Below are 14,915 nucleotides of genomic sequence, written 5' to 3'. Positions count from 1 at the left end.
TGGTCCTCAGCCTTGAATTATTTGCTGTTCAGTTTTTTAATTTTATTCTTGAAGTATAATTGCTTGACAATGTGGTGTTAGTTTCTGCTGTATGATGACATGAATCAGTTATATGTATACACATATCCCCTTCCTCTTGAGCCTCCCTCCCACCCTACCCTCCAATTCCACTCTTGTAGGTCATTACAGGGCTATTCAGTTTTAACAATGGAATCGCATCATCAGTGTCTTGAGCTTTTTCAGGTTAGTGGGACCATTAAAATCTGTTTCCTTATTTGACAGACCCTGCCCCAACAATTATCTCCACTTTGCCCCGAGGTCTGTAATATATCCTTCTCTACTGTGGCAACCAACTGTCCTGACTTGCCTGATGCTATCCTGGTTTCAGCAGCAAAGGTTCCTGGTCCTTAGTTCCTGGCAAACCAGGATGGTTGATTTTCCAACTTTCCATCTGTGTTCAAACCACCACTATCCTAAAAAGAATGTATCTCTCTCTACCTTGTGATCATCTCTGTCCTGTCATCTTCTCCCTCTCAGAAACAAACAAACAAAAAAGATACTAGGCAAATAATTGTCATTTGAAATACCTTCTCTTTCTTCTCTTACTTGCTCCTCAGCTGAACTATTTCCAAAGCTACTGCCTCCACTGAAATTGTTCTCACCAAGTCTCATGAACAGTTTTCAGTGCTGATCTTGCTTTACTTCTTTGTCATGATTGGACACTCTTGGTCACTTTATTTCTCTCAAACTCTTCACTGTCTTGAACAGCTTTACAGTCCTTCTTTCCACCAATCTTTATACCTATCCAATCCTTTTCAGTTTTTCATAGGATCCAATTTCTCTGTCTGCTCATTACATTTTTATGTATGTTCTCCAGAATTTTCTTTTCAGTTCACTCCACTGAGTAATCTCATCTACTGACGTAATTTTAATCCTTGCCTATAAGCATAATCATAGACCCTTAGTGTATATTAACTTAGTGAGAGAATGACTCCTATATCTCATTTCTTCTCCCTAAACGTGGCATTCGAAACTTGTTTCCTGCTGGAATGAATGTTATATCTCCAAGCTGAGGGTATCACATCCCCTTACTCTGTTGCCCAACAGACCCCCCTCATAGGAGTACTGGAGTTTTCATATTCGTCTTTATTAATTTTTATCCTGAATGTGCACATAAGGTGTTCCAGACCAGAGGCTGATTTCCTTTAATCAACTTCCAGTAAATATCATCACTACCTTCTACCCTTTGTTCATGCCTTACCCCTAAGGAGACATGGTGAGATCTGATTAAATTTGCCCTGTGTGAGTAACTGACCCAGGAAAAAATGATTTTTCTCTGCTTATAAAGGAGAAGGAGGCAGTCGTCCCCTTCTCCCTCTGAAAGGGTCTCCTTGGAAACCTAATGGCTCTGAGTCCTAATTCCAGCTTCTCTGGGAGCCAGGTAGCCCCATGCATCTCAGATTCTACAACCTAGAAATGTCTCCAAAGTCTGGGCTTTATATTTTTGAAATGTAAATGCCCACAGAGATAGCCATTCCAGTCTTTCTGACACCTTGCAGCTTAACCTAGAGAACTACTCTGGGTTATAACCAATTGGCCCTCTTGGATCAGTAAAATTAATCAGACAAATGACTACAGATCTGATTCTCATGGTATGGGAAGGTGTTCATGTGGCTAGAACTTTTTATAGGTGTACTGAGAAATCCAGGAGAGTTTATTTCCTCACATTTAGTTTTAATTGCACCCAACATTCCCTCCTCTACCCAACCTAGAAACTAGGAGTTCACCTTTGCTCTTTTTCTTCTTCTTCAGCATCAGTTTGGTCACCAAATTCCCACATCTCTACTCTCTTAAACATTTCCCTACTCTGTGTTTTTTTTCTTCCTGATACCATTTCCCTGGATCAGATCCTCATAACCTTTCAGTGAATTCTTTCAATTGCCTCCTGTTTTCTCTGACTCCATTTCTGTCCTTCTCAAATATGTACTCTGTACTAATGTCAGAGGAATTGATTTGAAATGCATACATGCCCATGCCACTTCCTGCTTAAATCCCTTCAAAGTCTCCTGATTCCCTACAAAACAATACCTAGATTTTGTATATGGTCAGAAGTTGAGGTTCAAACCCTGACTTAAAGGTCTAATTAGTTTGAGATGAGAACAGTACCCTGGTTCATCTGTGGACATGTCTTCTTCTTGTACTTTATCTTCTACAAAAGCTCACCTTCTTGAGAGAACTGCACTGGCACACTGAGTTACCCTTTGTCTTCATACATGCATTTTCGCCTTCTTTCCTCTTCCTCCAACCTACTTTTCCCTTGCTGACTCATGTTCCTGCTTTAGAATTCTTCGTGAATACTATCTTCTCCAGGAAGCCTTTCCCAATTTCCTTTCCCATATTGTGCAAGCCTATAGCACTTTCCACATTGTGTTGAAATTATTTATGTGATCAAATCTTCCACTATTTACTGTAAGTTCCTACCTAGGAAGGGCTGTTTTGCATTCAACTCTGTATTTCTGCTGCTAAGTCGCTTCAGTCATATCCAACTCTGTGTGACCCCATAGATGGCAGCCCACCAGGCTCCCCAGTCCCTGGGATTCTCCAGGCAAGAATACTGGAGCAGGTATTTCTAATCTCTAATATAACCACTGACACATAGCAGTTCAATAAAGGGAGATATTATTATTTTTATCATTGGTAAATTCAGTATCACCTTCCTAATGTCAATTCCAACTGGAGAGACAAAGTAAAGTAATAATTATCTTGAATCTGGAAAAATTAGATATTTGATAAAAATGCAGGAATATAAGAACTATATATACATATATGCACAAAAACATGTCTATGTGCACATTCACAAACAGATTACAAATGAAATATCAGAGGGAAAATTTACATGTAAGCAGAACAAATAATCCACCCACTCTGTATGATTTCAAGAGTGTAAAAATATCCAGCTCTACGGAAGTTGCATCCCTATCTACAGGCTGAATCCTACTATTCCACTTATAAAATTTCATTACTTTGGCTCAAAAACCTTGTGTCTCTCTGCTCAATTGTAAATAACATTGAAAGATGGATCCTTTTGCAAAGTATCAGACTCAGGATTTCTTTAAATGGCGAACACCAATAGGCTTTTCTTTATAAATGTGTCACACAGTGTATTTGTAGAGTACTCTTAAAACATGATATACCTGAAATTTAAATGGGATGCTGCTAAGTTTTCTCTCAGAAACAAAACAGGGTTTAAACTCAATAGGCAACCTTTCTAAAAATAAGGTAGAATTGAAACAAGATATGAATAATTAAGTCCTAGATCAGAATGACTTGGAGAAGGAAATGGCAACCCACTCCAGTGTTCTTGCCTGGAAAATCCCATTGACGGGGGAGCCTGGTAGGCTATAGTCCCTGGGATCGCGAAGAGTTGGACACAACTGAAGCAACTTAGCAGCAGCAGCAGCAGATCAGGATGACTATTATTACTGTTGTTTTGACACTGATCTTTTAGCATTTACATGATATTTAATATTTTCATTAACGACTTCCCTTCTGAGATTGCAGAATATGGGTCAATAGCTATCTTCAATGGTTTCAGAGTATCTGAATTTAACCTAGCCTCACAGGATGTCTCACAACCCTTAGCACTTGGTTAGGTATGAATTTTAGTGTTTTCGTTGTTTCTAGTGTATTCATTTTCTCCCTTCTTTTGGTTCAGAAACTTCTTGAAGGCAGAAAATGTGCATTTTTGTTGTCTTTTAATACCCTGTATCAAAGAATATTAAGTTAGAGACTTAAATTGATAACTGATTTAGATGACCTCAAGACGTCTGTTCTAGGCTCACTCTTTTAGAGAAGCTTGTTCCAACAAATCTACCTCCAGTGTACCTCAAAGCATTTCTCCCATGTTCAAAGAAGTCACAACAGAAAATGTAATGGGTATTTCTCAAAAGTGTTGAGGTTTCACTTAGTCTACTATTAATACATCTTTATGTTCATTGTCAGACATTTTGACAGAATTAGCTGATGTTTATGAATTAGGATTGGTCATATACTTCAGTACAATCTAAGTTTTTCCAAGTGACCTTTTAGGTTTCCCATTATAATCTGGATATCTATTCTTTTGGGTATGCATAAGTTTCATTAGCCCTGCTAGAGTTTTGCAATATATGTCTTAGAACTGTAGCTCCAGGTTTCAAGCTTGGCAGTCAAGTTACTTAAATAAATCACTCATATCTTAAAGGATGTTAACGTATCTTGAAAGCTCCTCTATGCTCTCCACAATACAAACAGTGTTTTCCTGCTTAACAGAAAGATCTATCGAGCCTTCTTTATCATTTTATGGCTATCAGTTTATAAATAAAGGAGATAGAAATTGACCTGGGAATTTCATAACCAAGTTCTGAGCACCCAAGATTAATTTGGAGAAGAATGCCACAAGCCAAATCAGCATTTCTTTTCATCTCATTTCACAGGCTTTCAAGAGAGAATTGAAAACGAAAGAACCAGTAATCATGAGTACTCTTGAGACTGTACGAATATTTCTGACAGAGCAGCCTTTGGAAGGACTAGAGAAACTCTACCAGGAGCCCAGAGGTAATTGAATGTGGAACTGTAATAACATATTGATAGAAGGATCAGTGGTGACAGAGCAACCCATCCATTCTGGCTGCCAAGGTCTGGATAGGTCTCATATTTTCTGGGTTAAATAGAATCGATTCAAATTAAACCTTGATGCTGAAAAAGAAAAGGGACTCATAAAGCACCATGCATAAATCTGTTTGCACATTCATAAATAAACATTAAAAGAGATTAGTGATCACTTATTGAAACATTTAGTAAACAGCAAACAAAAGAGATTATCTGTGAGGAAGTTTATTGTCACAAAGGCTATAAGCTAATTTTCAATTTAAGAACCTTCTTTCCTGCAGTAAATTTGAGCTTGTGGTGTGCATCCTAACATCTTGCTACTCAGTAGCTTAAAGGAATCTTGGATTATCTGATTGATATAAAGTAGAACAGATTCACTCAGGAAGACATGACTTCAGATGTGCTAAACTCCAAAGTAGAAAAGAGCCATTAATCAGAAGGTTGCCCTGTTGTTAAACTTTTCTCTTTCTTTTTGCCAGTATGACCTTTTCAGCAAGGTTATTTTTTTTTTTTTTAAACACAAAAGCGAATGTGGCCTAAAACCTTGTCATATTACCAATTTAGAGCTGCCGCCTGAGGAGAAAGCCCAGAATGTCACACGACTCCTACGAAAGCAGGCTGAGGAGGTCAACACAGAGTGGGAAAAATTGAACCTGCACTCGGCTGACTGGCAGAGAAAAATTGACGAGGCCCTCGAAAGACTCCAAGAACTGCAGGAGGCCACGGACGAGCTGGACCTCAAACTGCGCCAAGCTGAGGTGATCAAGGGATCATGGCAGCCTGTGGGCGATCTTCTCATTGACTCCCTCCAGGATCACCTCGAGAAAGTCAAGGTATGGTCTACTCTTTGGCCTCAGCACCCTTTGAGAGACTCAAAGGAGGTTCTAATCTGAACTCTGGTGCAATATTTTCTTCTTGCAAAGTTAAAAATGGGGCCCTTATGTATTTGAATGCTTTCACAAATTCAAAGTCTTCTGGCGCATGGTTGGGTAGGGGGGAGGTGGCCCGGAGAATTCAAACAATCTTTTTGGCCAACCCAATATTTTCTCAATGAGAAGATAGTGATCTAATCATCTGCCTGTCTTCAGTGATAGAAAATTAAATATTAAGTTACGGGGCAAAACAAAATCTTTTTGATTTTGCTATGAGGAAATTCATTTAAGTGTACTAAAGTGGTCTGAATTACGCATGGGTGTCTTGAGTGCGTGTGTGTGTGTGTATGTGTGTATTTTGGTTCTTAGTATTAGAGAAGGGAAAAATACAATATTTAGTCAGTAGCCAGGAGTCTAGGTTTTGGCCTTTTTGCTAACTGAATTATATGACTTGAGTGAGTTATGGTACTGTGAACTGAGACCATTAATTCTGCCCTTCCATTAAAAGGCATTGTATAGAATAAAATTTTTGCATTGTATTAGTCCACTGCAGGGATTAGGAAATATCACTCTATATTTGGAATAGTGTCCATGAGACCAAAGTTACATTCCCATACGGCACAAAGATGATAAATACATTTACAAAGAAAGAATATACATATTTAGGAGTATCATTTTGAAATGTAGCAACTTGAAACATATTTTGTCTGTTTATCTAGTGTCAAAACCAACACATCCCCCCAGGTTCAAATGCAAAAGAAGTGAAATCCTCACCTGAACTTGGCACATTTGGCAGCCCCCTCATTCTGGAAGGTCTCTTCTCCCTTGGCTTTCATGGCACTGTTGCCTCCACATCCTTCTTCTTCCTTCATTTTCCTCAATTCTGAAACTCTCCCCACCCTTCAGGTTTGAGATGCACAAGTTTCTAATCTGAGCTCAGTTCTCTTTTTATTCTGTAAAAACCTTAGCTCATGTGCTAAGTCACTTCAGTCATGTCCGACTCTTTGTAACCCTATGGACTGTAGCCCACCAGGCTCCTCTGCCCATGGGACTCTCCAGACAAGAATACTGGAATGGGTTGCCATTTCCTCCTCCAGGTCAGTTCTCTTCTTTTTGGATAAATGCTCCCGGTTTGAAATGGAGTGAATGGTGACAGATCTGAATTTCTAGTCTGAATCTCTTTTCTGGTCTGCTAACCCATATGCCATTAGAATCCAAAGGCAACCATTCTGAAAGCAAATCCATTTGTTCTCTTGTTGGCCTGTTCACCTATAAGTATCCCTTTTGACCTAGCTTTTCTTCTGTTTCCCATTTCAGTTAATGGATCGTAAGCCAACAAGTTGCTCAGGCTAAAAACTTGAGGTCTATCCTTGAAGCCTTCTATGTTTTCATTAACTTCACTGATTGCTCATTTTGCCTCCGAATATCTCCTTTATGTTTTCTCTCCTCTTTTTACCCAGTGTCCCCTTCTAGTCCCAGCATCTGTTAATTCAGATAGCTATATTATACATCCTTAAACCCCATTCCCCATCAGCATCCATGGCATATCACAGACACTACAGTTTAAATATTTGCTTAGTGAGTGAACAAATAAACAGTTTCCTTACTGATATTTCTGTTATCCATTCTCTTCCAATTCTAATCCAAACACTCTCCAGGAGACTGCCTGCCTGATGAAGAAGTCCAGCAAATGCCGAAGGCAGGTGACCCTGTTTCTTCCTAGCCCTAGCATAGAAACCTGACTGTTGCTTCTGTTCTCTCTAGGTCATTCAGGACACTCTGACCATATCCCCCTTTTCCCATCTCTTTTCATAACTCTCTACCTTTGCAAATGCTCTCCGCTCTGCCTGGTCAGCCCAACTTATCTGCCTGGTGAACTTTCACTCAGCTCAACTCCAATGGCTCTAGGCCCATCTTTCACCCCCACCTCCCATCAAGCGGAAGAAACTGCTCTTAATTCAGTGCTTCTATAGATCACCACACATGCTTAAATTGTTGCACTTAAATTTCACATACATTGTGGCCTTTTTGTTCTCCCATAGAAAGTAAGGGTCCTCAGAAAAAGGATCCTGCAGTACATCTGTGAATTCAGTTCCTAGTACACTGCCAGCAGCATATAAGAAATCTAATGTAGCTTCTTTTATTCCTTCACTCAACAGTTGTTTATGAGCTACTGTAAAATGCACTATATATGTGTTCAGTTCAGTTCAGTTCAGTCACTCAGTCGTGTCTGACTCTTTGGGACCCCATGAATCTCAGCACGCCAGGCCTCCCTGTCCATCACCAACTCCCGGAGTTCACTCAAACTCACATCCATCGAGTTGGTGATGCCATCCAGCCATTTCATCCTCTGTCGTCCCATTCTCCTCCTGCCCCCAATCCCTCCCAGCATCAGAGTCTTTTCCATTGAGTCAACTCTTTGCGTGAGGTGGCCAAAGTGTTATAAATGGAACAGGCTTGGTCTTTGTCCTTATGAAGCCTACAGTCTAATGTGGAATTGAAAAGCTCTTCATTAAAATAGTAGGTGAAGATATCAAGGGAGATTAAAAATTTGACTTTATAACTCCCAAAATATCTTCCCTAACATTCTATGACCCCAGGTCTAACTTTTAAAGCAATGGTTAACAATTCTGTGTACATAAAAATTAAAATAATTTTTAATTTTAATAATAATGTTTTGAAATATATTACCTATTCAGCATTAAAAATATTATTTTTATCCCAAAATATAGGAACTAAATTCTTTTTTTAATTAATTAACTTATTTATTTTACTTTACAATATTGTATTGGTTTTGCCATACATTGACTTGAATCCGCCATGAGTGTATATGTGTTCCCCATCCTGAACACCCCTCCCACCTCCCTAGGAACTAAATTCTTAAAAATTTCCCCCCAAATGGCAAATTAACTTAAAAGAATGTCCCAAAGGAAGTAAATTAGTTCATAAATCAAGTGGCTAACTATATAGGCTTTTGAGCAGACTTAAAGGATTCATTTTGAGTCATATGGATCACACAGGAGCATTAGTAAGATAATGAATATAGATGGAGAATGGATACAGCATGACTTAATAACAAAAACTAGCTAAAAATAGAACAGCTCATATATCAACTGGCCCTGACCCAACCCTATTTGCGGTTTTCTTTTCAATTCCCCTCTCTCATCTGTTCTTGATCCTAAGACTGACTTCATTTCCCATACCCTGATTGGTAAGCCTCCTCACTCCCATCTCAGTAATAACAAAACATGTATACACTGAATGCTGCTTTAAAAAGAGCTTGTATGTAACAACACTTCTTTCTCAGACACCAATACACTAAAGTTACAGTACCTGGTCATAATATGTATTTACTGGTCATAACAGATGGGATTATCTTGGCTTCTAAACCAGTATTCCATAAATATTTTATGCCTATCTTAAAATTATAGATGATATGAATTTATATATATTTATTTCCCTTCAGAAGTTGCTCTTCATTTCACAGTGGAAATAAACACCAGCTTTTTTCTGTTGCATCTCAACAATACCAGCTTTGAAACTTTGGTGGTGGTAGTTTATCAGGAGTGAATTTTATTAACTAAAACTTAGTTTGAAAAGCAGCAGAAGAGTACTTAAGACCACGCTTCCTATTTTTCTACTCAGCAATTTAAGCCCTTAAATTTAAGCCCTCAGAGATTCCATGCTGTAGGGAATGCGGAGCAGATAGCTAGGCTGGTAGCCAGAACATTTTATGTATCCATCTCAGTTTGTTTTCATCACCCTTAGTGACTCTCTCATAATATCCGCCTCCATTCAGCTCTCATTTGTTAAAGAAGTTGTTATTCAAGTCACTATGGAATGTGTGTTTCTGTGGGATTTAGCATTACATCATTTCATTAGCAAATGTGATTTTAGAATTTGGAGAATGGATAAGACAACAACTAAGTCTTAGAACCCTATGGACATGGCATTATTACTAGTCATCATCTTTAGGACAGTGTATATACAATAAGAGAAAGGAACATAATGTTAATATTGACTATTTAGCTCACTAAGAGAATCTCAGCCTTCCAAATATAGCTGCCATAGAAATAACCACTAGAATAAAATTTAAATTTTAAATGCCTCTTTATTTTTAAAATTCATGATTCATACTGCTTATCAAATATTTTAAGGACACAATCCTGATTTCTCATTTTACTGGAAATAATACCAATGCTTATGTGACTATGCAAATATTCTTACTTTCTCTGTAGTCGTGGGGAATGAGAATAACTCCTTGAATCGCTAGGTGTGCTACATATACCTATAAGTGGAAAACATGCAGGTTTTAATAGAGTAGAACAACTTTTGAATCTAAAGTCTACTTATGACATCTTTGTTCTTAAGAATAATTCCTGTGTGAAAAACTTTGTGCAAGTTGTTGTTTTTCCATGTTGTCTCTTTGTTTTAACCTACCATGGTTTCGTGACACTGACTGGTACATCATTCTTGAGCCAGAAACGTTTTACTGCCTTTAGTTTGCCAATTGACTTGAAACAGTTTTTCACACACTATAGTTAGACTCTCCCAGGCTGCCATCTTGGAATATGCAGATTTTTCATACCCTTGTAGTTATGTATTTTACATGTTTTGTTTTTTTTTTAATCAGACCTTCAACTTATATTTCTTATTATGAACATTCAAGTAGGGATTCTGTGAGATTTTCCTTGAAGTTCTTACAATGAAATATTTTAGTTAGACCTTTTTGTAATTATAATTGAGAATAATGTAATTACGCACATAGCAGAACAGAGATAACGATGAAGCCACCATGCCATCCTGACTTATTTTAATTCTCAACATTCCCATCTAAAAATTTAAGAAGAAAACTGGTACATGCTCTCTTCAGGCTACCTGTGGCATGGTTTATCTGAGAAATTTGTCAGAGAAATGCTATCTCAGAATTTGACACTGAGAAAACCAAGTATGTTTCCTCCTGGTAGGTAATGTGAAATTAGAATTTCATCTTCACTTTAGAAGCAAGATTTCAGCCATGTTCATGTAACTCTCTCCTCCCTTATTGCTTTTTTCATTTTAACCCTGATATTTTATTATTCATCAATTTTGTTGTATTTGTCATTTATCTGAGCCAATTTTAAATCCTTTCTTATATATGAGTTTTATAGAGAAAGTTTCTAATCCTTTGTTACAGAGATAGGAGATGCATGGCCAGGCAGAACCAAACTGGTTCACAATATGTAAGCACTCCCCACTCTGAATAAAGAAATGATATTTCCTTAATGAATAAGATGTACTACCCGTAGTAAGAAAAGGAAAGCTTACTAATATTTTGTTAATTGCTCTTAACAATTGTCAATTGCTATGGGCTATAAGTAACAGAGCAATTCTCTGTGGAGGCCTTTGTTGTTGCTTTTATATGAGTGCTATACATATTAATGTAAGCTGTTGGAGAAGAAAACACAGAAACAGTATAATCCTTTATAAATCTGGGTTAAATATGGAACTAATGCCTGTCACATGGAGTAACTAGGGTTTTATCTAGTTTTCAAACCATACAATCCTGATGTTTAAAAGCATATGATTTGGCCTTTACTATCTGGGAGTATATCTATGAGAAGGCATATTATAGGAAACTCTCACTTAAATACTTTCAGAAGTCGAGCTGTTTTTTTTTTTTCAGTATTTTTAAATAGAAGGATCATTGTTGGCCTTACTAGAGCTTAGAGACTAAAGGAGGAATTTAATCATCTTAAATTTCCTAACCACATTATTTGTTCAATGTAAAATTAAGTGTAAGTTAGTGTTGCCAGGAGAGCTTATTACTTAGTTCCCATGTATTTGCTCTCATTTCCTGCTCTGTTTATAAAATTAAAAGCAAATTACTGAGGACAGCAACGTCAAATCATGTTCCTTTACCCAAGGCATTGGACTTTAGGTATAGTGCTGTGTGTGTTTTTAAAGCCCCTACCTTGGTTTAGGCAAATAAAACCTTGGTTTATCATGCTATTCCCATCCTGCCTTTGAAATATCTGAAAAGGCAGCACAGAGTAATTGTTTCAGACATCTGCTTAGCATACTTTGAAGTGCATATAAGTTCTTTCGCAGTTTCATTTGAACCCCAGCTGTCTTCACCAAAGTCTATAATCAATCTGAATTAAGTTGCCCTACTTCCCCTAATAAGTCTCTTATTAAGTTCTGCATCAGCCTCTTAGGGAGACTTAAAAGCTAATTCATGTAGAATTGCCATTTTCTACTAATTCATTTGTCAGCTCTCCAAATTCCAAGGAAAACAATTGTGAAGACTATTAATTTGGCTCTTCATAAACAACTTACGTAAGTGTAGTATACATTGGAACCAGGCAAATGATTTAAAACAGTGGGTGGGAGGAAATAAGTTGATGACATTCAATGTGGCTTTCTTTTGACTGTTTCGAGATGCCCTCCGCATTCAAAGCACAAAGCCATTTATTTAATAAGAGAAACATCCTTCTGCTTTTTACTTTCATAAATAAGATAATTACTGAGTGAACTTTGCTTAAAGATAGGAAAAGGCTTTCAAACAGTTGGAAAAGGAACATGTTCTTTTTATTATGGAACTTATTTTAATTTGGGCTTCTTTGTGTTCCTTTGATGGACTGTGATAAAAGCAGCAGCTAGAATTGGTTGCCATTGTGACTGCATTAAATCAGAGTTGTACAGCTCTTCTGGTCATGGAATATTTAGGAGAACATGGCTAATCAAAATGTTCAGCTAATGAGCTCATCTGACATTATTCTACTAAAGAAGTATTTAATTAGATAATAAAAATTCCTCCAAAGAGTATCATCCTTCCTACTATTTGAAAACAGCTATATCAAAAAACTGATCCTTTAATATGCCACTCCTGTTTACTAAGGGTTTATTCCAGAAGCTTTGTTTGTGGCTGGAAGTAATTATAAACACTCTTCCTCAAGAGTCTTGGGAAATAAAAGACTGTTCAAAACAAAAACTTAAGTAACATAGTATCAGCATTAGCAGATCTAAAGACTCAATGATTCATTCACTTATGGTATGGTTAAACCTGTACCCAGAGAAATCTGATCTCATTACAGAGTGTGAATGTTTAATTTATTTTGTGAATAAAATGTCCTGGGAGTTATATTAATGGCATTGTAGTTTTCCTGAGAATATAATTATTTAGCACCAAGCTGAGGGAACAAGAATTTTTTTAAGTTTGTGTGTATGTGTGCATGTAACACATCAACTTGAAACAGTTTTAGATTGAGTTAGGTATTTAACTAAAATTCCATATTTCCTTCGAAGGTGGATATACACAGTCAATATGGATTTTTAGTCTCCTTTGACATCTACCAAAGTAGTAACAAGTTTAAAATTCAAAATCATGCTACTCTCCTCCCAGAAGCACAAGGAATGACTTAAGAACAAATAACCCATGGAGTCAGCACCTACTGTATTCCCATCATGCCTTGCAATTACAATTTTTAAAATTAAACAGCTGACGTGATGCCAATATTATGCCCCCTTACCTTAACCAAGTTCAGTGATGGCATCAAGCTGGTTCATGGTTAATCAGTTTTCTGGGTATTGTGGGAACACATGTGCCTATGATACTAAAGGAACACTTAATGGGGACTAAGAAAAGTAAACTTTTTCATAATAAGATATATTCACACTAAAATTATATTTTTAGTTATAGTTAACAATTGCTATAGATTTTTATATCAACCAAACTTGCCAAAAGCAGTGCTTCTCAAGCTTTTCTGCTTCAGTTCTCTGAATGGCTGAGGATATAAAACCAGATATCTTCCCCTTCCACCTGCTTGCTTCCTTTTTCCATGAGCATAAAATTTCTTTGATGTTTCTTATTTTTAAAATCTCATTTCAATTCTGTGGTCTTCTCCAAAATGGATTTCTTATGTTTTAATGTAAAGATGTTTTTCTCCAACATACTATGTAAAATGAATCCTCCAGTATATTCACCTGTGGGTTGTTGTTTAGTCGCTAAGTTGTGTCTAAATCTTTGGGACCCTATGGACTGTAGCCCTCCAGGCTCCTCTGTCCATGGGATTCTCCAGGCAAGACTACTGGAGTGGGAAGCCATTTCCTTTTCCAGAGGATCTTCCCAACCCAGGGATCAAATTCAGGTCTCCTGCATCAGCAGGCAGATTCTTTACCACTCTACCACCAGGGAAGCTCCTCACCTATGGGTATGAAAGCATAATTTGAGAAGAATGATAGGAAAAATTGCCCAGTTTGTGACAGCTTCATCTTTTTCCAACAGCTTCTTTCATTTATGTACACATACACAAAGGGTAGATCCTTCCCATTTCAGATATATGGTTTGTATTTTCGTCTGATCTTTGTGATTCAAAAGGTCCATGATGTATAGCTCTTTGTGATTTTGAACATACATTCTTTGAGTCTTTTGTACAGCAGTCACTTAACTAATAATTTAACTGGTTGATATAGGTCAGGTTCCCTGGAAGCAGACCCTAAGAACAGGGGTCTGGGTGCACAGGATTTATAGAAGGTCAGCTTTCAGGAGAAGCCTGTGTAGGAGTTAGGAAAGCATCACTAGGGAGATGAAAGAGCCTATCAAGCATATCATCTCAGGCAAAATCTAGCTTTATGTCTTGATTCAAATGGAGAAAGCTCTGGAGTAGAACCACCCAGCAGAGTTGTCCTTTTGTACCCCAGCCAGCCATTGGCTGTGGCCAGCAGTATGCTAGTGAGCATTTATCAGCAAGCTCTGAGGTGGAGCGAACACTGATTTTTAGTGTTTTCCAGTTGTCAGGGTATAAATACTCCTGCCATGACTGATTCGAGCTACCAGCGTGATCTCACCAAACACAGACTTGGGAAGAAACGCACACGATTGACTCTTGGGCTCTGCTCCAGCCCACCACTGGCTGTGGCCCACCCCTAGAGACTTGAGTCACCTCCCAGGCTGGGAATGTGTGTTGTCTCCTGAGACAGGGGCTCCAATCAGCAGAGATGACCTTTCTGAAGAAGAGAGGCAGCCATGAAACATTAGTAGCCAACAATCACAACTGGAGGATGGATGTCCAGGCCAGGAAAAGTGTCCGTTATAGACAGTAAGCGGACTTAGTAATCCATTCAGCATCTGTCTTTCAACATGGCCTTTTCAGTGCTACTTTCTCTTATACATGCAGTAATTCTTTCGAGGTGATGAAAATTGTGTTTATGAAAAATCCACCCTCCCCCCTGTGCAACCTACCACCTAGGGATTGGGTTGGCCAAAAAGTTTGTCCTTCCCACACGTGCCCCCCTCCCCCATTCCATTTAGATGTTACCAAAAAACCTAAACTTTTTGGTTAACCTAATATTTACTGAGGTTGGTAACAATAGAGAAGAGTTCACAGAAATGTCTGAGAAAGTGGTGATTATCAG

At 37.9% G+C, this 14,915-nt stretch overlaps 1 protein-coding gene across 10 annotated transcripts in view; it reads left to right on the top strand.

Annotated features, from left to right (window-relative positions):
* DMD (dystrophin) overlaps positions 1-14,915 on the top strand; it is a 2,402,664-nt gene that overhangs the window by 2,014,601 nt on the left and 373,148 nt on the right. For all 10 annotated transcript variants that reach the window (XM_025277237.3, XM_045164452.1, XM_045164449.1 and 7 more), the window contains 2 exons: positions 4,473-4,593; positions 5,212-5,480. In XM_025277237.3, coding sequence (XP_025133022.3) covers positions 4,473-4,593; positions 5,212-5,480 — 390 coding nt within the window. The remainder of the gene's footprint in view (positions 1-4,472; positions 4,594-5,211; positions 5,481-14,915) is intronic.

The sequence above is a fragment of the Bubalus bubalis genome, chromosome X (genome assembly GCF_019923935.1).
Source record: "Bubalus bubalis isolate 160015118507 breed Murrah chromosome X, NDDB_SH_1, whole genome shotgun sequence".
NCBI lineage: Eukaryota > Metazoa > Chordata > Mammalia > Artiodactyla > Bovidae > Bubalus > Bubalus bubalis.
This window is presented reverse-complemented; position numbering and strand designations above follow the sequence as displayed.